Consider the following 10,827-nt stretch of genomic DNA (forward strand, 5'->3'; position numbering starts at 1 on the left):
CAGTGCCTGCGCCCTGCTGCTACAAAACTTATTTTTACATTTTCTGTTAAAAGTTTACTAACATGTCCAAATTGCAAATCTTGACACTAAACCAGTGTTCTTGTTCATTACATTTATTTGTGCACTTTATTTTTCAGAACATTTAAAAGTTAGCCCTATACTTTAAAAAGGTGGTGTGGACAAAAATGTAAATTTCAAAAAGTGGTAAGGACATGTCCCCATCGCAAATGTCGCCTATGCTTATATATAAACTCCCTAAAACACATTGTAGACGATTAACTCTCTAATTGTAAATTCATTTTTTTTAAATGTTATCTTACCCTATATGAGTTTTGTAAATGTCTGTGTATTGATTTGAATAAAATCATGTTGATTTGTTTTTTATTTAATTGTATTATTATATACAGTCTATGATTATTATGTGAGAAGCTAACTGCATGATTGACAGGTCTTTAACCAAACGTTTGCAGTGGGCGGTAGGATCTGTTTCCGGAACAAACCCCCCCCCCCCCCCCCCCCCCCCCCCCCACACACACGTGTGTGGCAAAAGCTGGCTTTCAACGCTGTCCGTATTGCATATAATCAGACGCAGGTAAATTGCATTGGAGCTATCTCTTGAAACATAGTCGGGTTTTGCTTTATTTACCCCGACGTTTTAGCTTAGCTTTGCTGTTACCAATGCTAGCATTAGCAAGTAATGTTAGCTATTACATGCGAATGCGCTAGCTGCTTTGCTAACTTTTGAGTTGCTATTATGTTCATTTTGTCTTTCCAGGGCCTCAGCAAACTCCAGTCCGTTAACAAGTTGCTACAAGTGTTTGGCAGCTGTGCAACAAGAAGAGTTACCCTGATCCACATCTGTTTTTGCAACCTCAGCTCCACAAACTGTAAGTCATTTCAATCGCATTGTTTTATAGGCCGATAATGTGATTTGAGTGTGTTGTTATTCCTCAAACAAACATCTGCAGTTGAAGTTGTTTTATGTGCATCGATTCAAGATGATTGCATAATCGAGTTTAGCATTTGCAATATGTTACTAATGATGATCACAGTGTTTTATTCATAGTTTTGGTTCACAGTTTAGTTATTATTTTGTCGTTAGAAAAAGGAAGACAGCTACAAAATGTGAAAATAAATAAGTTATCATATTTTAATATTGAAATATATAATTTGTTGTATGCATATAGACTTGTTGCACTACTTTCTATGTTGTATTATATGTTGCATTGTTGGAGGAGCTCAGGTCAGAAGAATGTCATTGCCATTGCTACACTCGGTAGCTTTGTGCATATGACAAAAAAACCTTTGAATCTTGTTTTCTCAAAACTATAAACTTGATCATACTGGATGAAATGTATGCACATTATATAATGAATGTTATTGTAGATGTAAGTACTCCTACTATGATGTGACACTGTATGGCACTACCGGTAATATGTATTTATTTGTATTTAATCAGCAGGCATTATACAATTGTTTTCATAGTAGGTGTACTCTTCAATGGAGTTACCTTTTTATGTTTTGAATTCTCTGTTCTCACAGCTTGGCTCTGATGGCTGAGCCTGAGCACGTGTCCGTCACAGTCCAGGTGGGAGAAAAGAGAGGCTGTCCGGAGGAAGAAGGCAAAGACACACCTTCGAAGAAACCCAAAGTTGAGAAGGATCACAAGAATGGAGACCCTCCAGTCAAAGTGGATGAGGAGGAGGAAGGGCCTGATGGGGAAGCAGTTGATGGAGAAGAGGAAGGTGAAACCTTTGCAGATATGATGAAGTATGGCCTCACTGAGCTGGATGTGGGTATCCTGAGGTACGTCAGTGACCATGAGGGCTTCTCAGGAATCCTGAAAGAAAGGTTCGTCATGACAGCTTTTAACTAGTTTGCATAACTTATTTCAGTTTGGATTGTTTAACAGATAATCTGTTGTGGTTTTTTATCAGATATTCAGATTTCGTGGTGCATGAGATCAACAGACAAGGCCAAATTGTGCATTTAGATGACCTCTCCGTCCCTCCAGAGGCTGAGGTAAGATATTGGATTACATTTCAATCACCAGTGTTTCTAGGCAGACCTGTAAGCAGCTTAAAATCCTCCTGAATCCCTATTTTTCATATCTTTTCACATTCTACGTATCATTTTGTGAAATTGTTTATATTGGAATTGTATCACGTTGGTCAATTCCATACACAAGACATATTGGTATCCATCAGTGTGATAGGGATCTCTCCTAAATTGATTTTTGTGAGATTTCCTCAATTTCCCTCTGTTAAAGGTTTTTTTGGGAGGCGCTATCCTTATCTGAAACAAGTCATATACAGATAGAGGGTTTTGTAATATGCTGTACGGATTATAAAACCCCCTGAGGCAAATTTGTGACATTGGATCCATATAAACATATTGACTCAGCTTCTCCATTAGACTATTATTGAGTTTTTAATACTATGGCTAAATGTATCAGTGGACGATAAGCATTTAAAATGTATTATTTCTTGTTCAGAGATTAAACGACGTCTTGAATTCATTATACAAGTACAAATGGTAATCCAAAATAACTACTGTTACTTTGACACTCTTAGCAAAACAAATATAAAAGGAAAGCTTTGTGGAAAGCAACCTTCAAATGATGTTTAAATGTTCTTCTATTTAGGAAGCCCCAGAGCCTGAGCCGAAACCAGAGGATTGTGACGTGCTAACAGAAGAGCAGAAGAAGAAGCTTGGCGAGCTGCAGCTCTTCAAAAACAAAGAGGACGCGGTCCCCATTGAGGTGAGTTCACACACACTGGATCCCTTTTTATCATAACTCAAAACCCAGTGGACGTTTTAGGTGATGACCTTTCTCTTCTCTTAACATCTGTAGGTGATGGAGGATACTAAAGAGAAGCGGACACTGCTTCACAAAGCCATCAAGACACAGTTTCCTGGTATAGAGACAAAGACGGAAGAGAAGGAAGGACGCAAGTTCATAGTAGCCTACCATGCTGCTGGGAAGAAAGCTCTAGCAGGTAAGAGGAGAGAAGGAGAACCAGACGTCAGCTTTACAGTCTGGACAGGGTTCTTGTCTACATTAAGCTTTTCTGCTGCAGTGCATGTTTACTACAGCGCAGTCAAAAGTCTGCATGCACTAATGAATGTGCATGATCAAGGCACCTGCATGATTCTGCTCCGACCTGTACTCGCAGTGTCTGTTAAAAGTAGCTATATCAGGCATGGGCAAACTAAGGCCCGCGGGCCATATACGGCCCGTTGGGCTTTTGAATCCGGCCCGCCGAATATTAGTACAAAATTGTCCAAATTATACTAAAGACCGCATTCATTTTGCCTTTTTCCTGCAATACCCGGCATTTCAGTTGATCCCACTAGATGGCGCACTCTAGACACAATTTACCTTTGCTGGAGTCTGGTCTATTCTCTCAGCTGGCCCCACTCAGCAACCCGGCAAGATCCAAGAACCAAATACGTCACGCTTACATTGGAGGGGGTCGAGATTAACCTGAGCAATAACAGTTCAGTTGTAACAAGCAGTAGCGCTGAGCAAAGTGACTAGAATGCGACCACACACTTATAAAAACACTTATATAAAGTCAGGCAACACTAACCAGGCTTAGTGTGATTCTGTTTATTTTACCTTACTTTATTTATTTATTTTAATTCTTTATTTATTTGGGGTCACATTATAATACAAGTACAGTTTTTCAAATCATATATTTTTAGAGACCCAAAAGTGACAAATGAAATGGCAAACAAAATTAGTCAAAATAAAATAAAAACGAAAAAGTACACAGGGGTTGTTTGAAATAGCAAATGTCTACACATGTACATATGCATTCATATCAACATGCATATATGCATACAATACACACACACATACATGTGTCCATACATACACATCTATATACATTCAATCGGTGTATAGGAACAGTCAAACAAGGGATGGTCGTCTTTGGGATATGTAAATTCTCCACTTTTTCCATATTTCCTCAAATGTGTTTTCCTGTAGCCTCATTGAGAATGTGATTCTTTCCATGATATAGATTTCATGGATTTTGTCATACCAGTTGTCAAGAGAGGGGATGTCTGCTTTGAGCCATTTTCTAGTTATTGCTTTTTTTGCTGCAACAGTAAGAATTCCAAATAATTGTTTTGTTTTTAAGTTTGAGGGGATTGAATGTACGAGCCCAAATAGAAATTCGTCCCAGTTTAATGGGATTTTTTCCTGTAGTATTATTTCAATTTCTACATGGATCTTTTGCCAAAAAGTTACTATTAAAGGGCAAGTCCAAAACAAATGGTAGTGATGTGCTAACTGAGAACCACATTTTACACATTTTACCTTACTTTAATAACCATCCGTTCACTGTTATTGACCATTGTGAAGAGGCAGACGTTTTCCTTTTGTTTTGTATTATTGCGGCTATCGGATGGAATCAATACATGGGCTACATGTGGCCATCACAAGTAAAATCATAACGAAAACTACGTCGGTAAAATATGCGTGTAGAAAACGACTTATGCCACAATATAGCAACAAGTAGTCAAGATTAGCTAACATCACCTGTAGAATGCCAGATAAACTTTCATAACAGCGTTGTGATGCCAAACAGCTTTCAGACTAAAACACATTCATTTATGGCAGGGGTCTGCAACCTTTTTGACCAAAAGAGCCATTTTGCTCCTTTTTCCAAAAAAATGTTTTGTCTGGAGCCACAAAACATATTTCATAGCTTGATAGCTAATAAAGTTGTATTTATTGTTATATCAGACAAAAACAGTTTTTTTGCATTTATTAGGCTATTTATTACATTATATAAAACTGTTAACCTCTAATAAGAAACAAATAACTCATAAGGAGAATTAAAAATAATACACAGGCCTACTTTAAAATAAATTAAACACAGCACTTGGGGAGTCCTCTGCACATTTGAAGGAAAACATATATAATTAAAATGGGCCCACTTTGAAATAAATAAAACATAAAGCTGCACCCTAAAAAGAGTTAAAGGTAGGGTAGGTAAGAATAGAGTGGCGAAGTCATGCCCATCTACTCCGGTAGACGAGCAGCACTGCAGCAGGCAGTAATGCAGCTGAACCACATTAACAAACAATGCACCATGGCACTCTGGAGAAAGGTACAAGGTTGGAGAAGTAGTTATTTAATTGAATCTGGCTTCGTATAATTAAAAACTACCCGACGCAGTCCTCTATTGATGTTGTTGTGAGCGGTGTTGCGGAGAAAATCAGGGACGTAAAACGCTGTGTGGGTCATAAGAAGGCACGTAAACGGTTACGCAATGACGCAATAATTCACCTTTGAACCTAATTCACCTTTGAACCTGCATCTGTAACAATGAGTGGACCAAAGAAAAGAAAAGTCAACATTGAGTGTAAAGTGAGGAGTGGACAGCTAAATATTTTTTCACCGATCTGCTACTGGCCCGGCCCGTCTGTCAAATTTTAAAACTCATAGTGTCCCCCGAGCCAAAAAGTTTGCCCACCCCTGAGCTATATGGTCTGAGTTTTGACTTCATTTGGTCAGAATGAAGACTTTCGGTATTGTGATGCCTTGAAAAAACCCTTGTTGCTTAAACCATTTTAATACCATGCTCCACTCTCAGGCCCATGCATGAGATCTCATCCCTGACATCTCACCCCACAGTCCTTAAACATCTTTTACTCAGTAACATTATTCTATCCTCCTTTTGCTCCCCTCTGGTGGATAGAGGTGAAAGCAACTGCAGGTAAGAACTTATTCTCCACACACCTCAGAGGATGTGGTTAAAACCCACACGGAGTTAGGTGTCGGTTGCTAGGAAAATGCTTTTTCTTTTTGTAATCAAAAAGTAAACGTATTCCCCATTATTATAAGCAATCACAAATGAGTTTAACTTAAAGGTAACCACGTGGAAAAACAACATCTGTTAAGCTTTACCTGGAATCTTAAAAGTGAATATTGTATTTTGTATCTGTGAATTATTTAGCTCAACAATCTTTACTATGTTCTTCATGTGTCCATAAAAGCTCCAAGGAAACACTTCTGGCCCAAAAACCGTGGCAGTTTCTGCCATTTTGTCCTCTACAAGGAGAACAAGGACACCATGGATGCTATCAATGTGCTTTCAAAGTTCCTCAGGTTTGTGTTCAACTTTAAAAAAGGATAATCATTTAATCATAAGAGACAGATTGAGAGTTATTTGCCCAATGAAATAGGATTTGAACCGTCATTTCTTCATTTGTCTTTCTAGGCTTAGACCCAACATGTTTTCCTACATGGGAACCAAGGACAAGAGAGCCGTCACTGTGCAGGAGATAGCCGTGCTCAAGTGAGTGTGTAATGCTTTAAGCTTATCACAACTTTAATTACTGTGCATTCATTTCATTGTCTGTGTATGATTTCTGAACAAGTGGTTCATGGTGCATCTTATCCGTGCTGGAGGAGTTTCTGCTGTTACTAGGCAGCATTTTGACAGGATGAGTGATTAAATGAACCTTGTCCCTGTCCTCTCAGGATCACAGCAGAGAGGTTGTCTCACCTCAACAAGTGCCTCATGAACCTGAAGCTGGGAAACTTCTGCTACAAAAACCATCCTCTGAAGCTGGGAGAGCTGCAGGGCAACCACTTTACTATTGTCATCAGGTCAGCAGATGTTATTTAAGCAGATGTTACGTAGACGTAAATCCCGTTTGTTATGAATGCTGGTTACCTGTAACCAACCAGTGGTTGTGTGTCTAGTATTATCAAGTATTTTGTTAATAGTGCTCCTTATGATATTAAATCTGCCATGTCTAAAAAATGTCAATGACTCCCCAAAAAGATGTATAACGCATCAATTCTCTGGTTTAAAAATGTTGTCCCGTTCATTTTGTTTAAATTTGAGCATGATGTTTTGCTTCTAGCCTTAATTTTTAGGAAGTCCTGTATCATATCTCATTCTTCTAAATTGTTCAGGCATAATGTGTCTGGTCTTGAAACCATTGTTGACTTCCCTGTTACATGAATGTACTTCTCATTGTCGTTTTATTTGTTGATTTATCTGTAAATCAGGAACATCTCAGGCACAGACGAGCAGGTCGAGCAGGCCATGACGTCCATCAAGGCGACAGGCTTCATCAACTACTATGGGATGCAGCGCTTTGGCACCACGGCCGTGCCTACACAACAAGTTGGAAAGTAAGGTCAAACCCAGGGGGGCTGACATATATTGTGATTATGTTATTAGTGTTTACTCAAGTATTTTAATCATTTTGTTTCCGCGCAGGGCTATCTTAAGAAATGACTGGAATGAGGTGGTGGATTTAATTCTGAAGCCCCGTCCTGGAGGTACGGAACTTCTGTCTGTCACACTTTCTTCTACTATATTTAAATTAGATATGGTTTGAAATATGTAAATCCTTCAACCCTCGTTAACACTTTTTCAGCGGAGAAAGAGTTCCTGGTGCGCTGCAGAGAGGAGTGGGCAAAGAGTCAGGACCCCGAGGCGGCCCTGAAGAAGCTTCCCAACAAACGCTGCGTGGAGGGTCAGCTGCTGCGAGGCCTGTCCATGTACGGCAAGAAGAACATCGTCACTGCTTTTGGGATGGTTTGTGCCCTTTTTTTATCATTATTGATAATGCTATAAATAAGCTGGAAATGTGTGTTTTAAAGAAACAGAACATACAGTAAAGCAGCAAAAGTCCACCATTGCAAAGGTCCGATGTAAATGTATGTTTTTTGTTCTAATTTATAATGCAAAGGAATATGAGACTTTAAAAGAAGGTTTACACAGTTCCATACAAATCTGATTTCTGACGTGAAAGTCTAAATGGGTTTAAAATACAACAAAAAAATACACCTTTTTAGGTCTTAAAATGAATGCTCTACTGTTGTGTTGTGCTGCAAATAATCTAGAGGGTCACAAGAATGTATTTATGTCTTTCTTGGTGGAAGAATTCATTTAATTTCAATCTACGATGTCTTGAAAAGTCCCTAATGTGAACTGTTTAAATGTCCAAACCCTTGGAAAATACTTTTCATGACATTTTCACTGACGAGTATTTGTTATTCTTTCAGCTCCCTCGTAACAACCGCCTGATGTACGTCCACAGCTACCAGAGCGTGGTGTGGAACACCATGGTGAGCCGGAGGATCGATGCCTTCGGCCTGAAGGCTGTGGAGGGGGACCTGGTGCTCAAAGGAAGTAAGAAGACCCCCTTTCTATTAGCTTATGATAAATATTAAAGTCAGTGTTAATAGTCTTTTCATTAAACTCTCAGACAAGTAAACCAATAACAAAAACACTATACAATGTTTACTATGGTTTGAACTATAGTTTTAAAGAACCCCAAATCAAAGTATTTTAAACTTGTGTATTTTAATTGACTAAAATAAGTGTTATTTATGAATATTGCACCTAATATCATAGGGTTTTCAATTTGGCACCACCTGAAACTGAATTTTTGGCCTAATGTTGAAAAGATACAAGTGCTGCCTTCTGATGTTGTATTTTGATATTTCTATGTAGCCACAGCTCATGTGCTGTCTGCAGAGGAGGCTGAGACCACCTCCATCCATGACACCGTGATGCCACTTCCTGGGTTCGATGTCATCTACCCCACTCATCATGGTAAGAAGTGGTTCTTGGTGAAAATGTGCATGTTAGATTAAAAGATAGCTGTCAAAAATAACATTGGGATGCTTTAAAACTAATGCATGGTACTACACGAGCTGCACAAAAGGCTTTTAAGCTCCACAGGCTGCTTACATGGATCTGAATAAAAAGCTAATTGAAAGAAATACAAAAGTGTGGTTTAGCAAAATCTGAAATCTTTGAAAATAAATCAAAGGAAAATGTAGACCTGAGCTTGTATTTGCCTGTAACATTGTTTCCATCTTGTTTAGTGGGTAAAGGTTACAGAGAGCTGCTCACTGCAGACGGGCTGGACATCGACAACATGAGACACAAAGTGAAGGACTATTCTCTGGCCGGAGCGTACAGACGCATCATCATCAGACCCACTGATGTCAGCTGGTGCGTCGCTAATCAAATACTAGTATTGTAGCGGACTCTAAGGACATCATTGTCTGACACTAGCAACCAATGTCTCTTTTCTGTGACAATAACACTTGGTCAGTTTTCTTGTTGAGTTTTTAGCTGATAAAATCCACGACACACAAGTTATGTAGTCAAAGATAAAAGTTGGTTGTCTATTTTCTCACAATTTCTACAGCATATCATTTCTTCACATGGTGCAGCACGGTTCTGTAATGTTACCCATATTGTAATAGAGATTGTTATTGTGTACTGCAGGTATTTGAATGCTTTACTTAAATGATACTGTGAATTCTCTAACCTGTTGAGGTGTTTCTGTCTGTTTAACGCAGGGAGGTGATTCAGTATGATGACCCCAGGATCTCCCTGGTGCATAGTGATTTTGAGAAACTGGAGAATAAACCCGCTCCTGTTTACAACAAAGGTAAATGTATTATTCTTTTCTCTAACTAACTAATTCCACCAGGATTTTGATCCCACAAATCACAAAATCTACATTACTTGAGAGATGTTTTTGGGTTGTTTGCCCATCCATCCATCCGTCTGTCCTTTACTTGTGGACATGATATTTAAGGAACAGCTGAAGGGAATGTCTTCAAATGTTGCACTGACGTCCACTTGGACTAAGAGAGGAACGATTTTAAAGATAATTTAAGTTTTGGACCATAACTCAAGAACTAATATGCAAAATGCAACTTGACTTTCTGTTGGAGGAGTTCAAACACATGGCGTTGATTCTAGTTATTCTAGATGCATTATATCACGTCTGTCGAATTTGGCACGTTAAACAATCTGCAATACATTGGCAGCATAGAGCTGGGATGCATGAATGTTGATATTTGTTTGCTTTATAGGGTCTTTTTGACCGTCCTCTTTCTCTGACACTGTTTCTCTCATTCCTCCGACAGAGGGGAAGCATCGGGCTCTGAGGATGGAGTTCTCCCTACCTCCATCAACCTACGCTACCATGGCCATCAGAGAAGTCCTCAAGGTGGACACTAGCATCAAGAAACAGACGCAGCTCAACACCACTTGGTTCAACTGAGGCCAAAACACTCAAACCGGACTGCTGCTGCAAAGCACCGACTACTGTGGCTTCTTACTCTTGTGAGCGTTTTAAGTGAACTGAGAGAGAGAGAGAGAGATTTGGCTCTATGTGAAGCCAAACTGTTATTTCTTTGAAGTACAAAGAGCAACAATTTACCATTATTACATTTTTTTAAAAGTGTTTCTGTCCTGCAATGAATCAGCATATTTTGAAAATGGTTTACTGTAGGTAGACGTTGTGCTTACAGGATGCTGCTGCACAAACTGCTCAGCTTTGTACAGAAATATGAGTTTTTGTTTTTTAACTTTGAGCTGAATGTGTGAAATGTAAGAAACTCTTGAAGAGATACATTAAAAATGTTGAGTTTATAAAATGAAGTCTGTCTTTGATTAAGTGTTGTCAAAACGCTGATGTCTTTGCATAATCATTATTTTTTACATATTCTTCAATGCACTGAAGTATTTGTTCACCTTTTTTAATAGTCAGGATAATATGCTTGTTGTTAGTGGATGTTAGAACAGCACTCCCACAATATAGTACTTTTATCATTTTCGAATCACAAATCTAATTGATAGATTTATGATCGGTAGATTTATGATTTGAAAATTATAAAAGTAGGGTAGACATGTGGAGATTATCCGACTGAATAAACGTGATCCATCTCTTAAATGTGTGTCAACCACAGACCTTATTTCGAGCTATTTTACAAAATCGGGAACCGGGTTACTTCCGGGTTTTAGGACCTGTCACTAAGTTGTT

At 38.7% G+C, this 10,827-nt stretch overlaps 1 protein-coding gene across 1 annotated transcript; it reads left to right on the top strand.

Annotated features, from left to right (window-relative positions):
* Positions 1–521: 521 nt before the first annotated feature.
* Positions 522–10,445, top strand: pus7 (pseudouridine synthase 7). Its single transcript, XM_034218787.1, has 17 exons — positions 522–592; positions 776–887; positions 1,543–1,851; positions 1,938–2,022; positions 2,645–2,761; positions 2,855–2,999; positions 6,013–6,124; positions 6,237–6,314; positions 6,500–6,628; positions 7,037–7,162; positions 7,251–7,312; positions 7,411–7,571; positions 8,042–8,168; positions 8,493–8,594; positions 8,870–8,999; positions 9,353–9,444; positions 9,929–10,445. Exons 3-17 carry the CDS (start codon positions 1,553–1,555, stop codon positions 10,063–10,065), a joined length of 1,902 nt encoding a protein of 633 aa, XP_034074678.1. The 5' UTR covers positions 522–592; positions 776–887; positions 1,543–1,552; the 3' UTR covers positions 10,066–10,445.
* Positions 10,446–10,827: the final 382 nt, after the last annotated feature.

Source organism: Gymnodraco acuticeps, unplaced genomic scaffold (assembly GCF_902827175.1).
Source record: "Gymnodraco acuticeps unplaced genomic scaffold, fGymAcu1.1, whole genome shotgun sequence".
Taxonomy (NCBI): domain Eukaryota; kingdom Metazoa; phylum Chordata; class Actinopteri; order Perciformes; family Bathydraconidae; genus Gymnodraco; species Gymnodraco acuticeps.

Bases quoted from the DNA above. Each gene is read 5' to 3' on its own strand.
- pus7 (XM_034218787.1), top strand. From the start codon at position 1,553: ATGGCTGAGCCTGAGCACGTGTCCGTCACAGTCCAGGTGGGAGAAAAG. The intron at 6,315-6,499 runs GTGAGTGTGTAA...CTGTCCTCTCAG, and splicing joins CAGGAGATAGCCGTGCTCAA to GATCACAGCAGAGAGGTTGT. The intron at 9,445-9,928 runs GTAAATGTATTA...TTCCTCCGACAG, and splicing joins CGCTCCTGTTTACAACAAAG to AGGGGAAGCATCGGGCTCTG.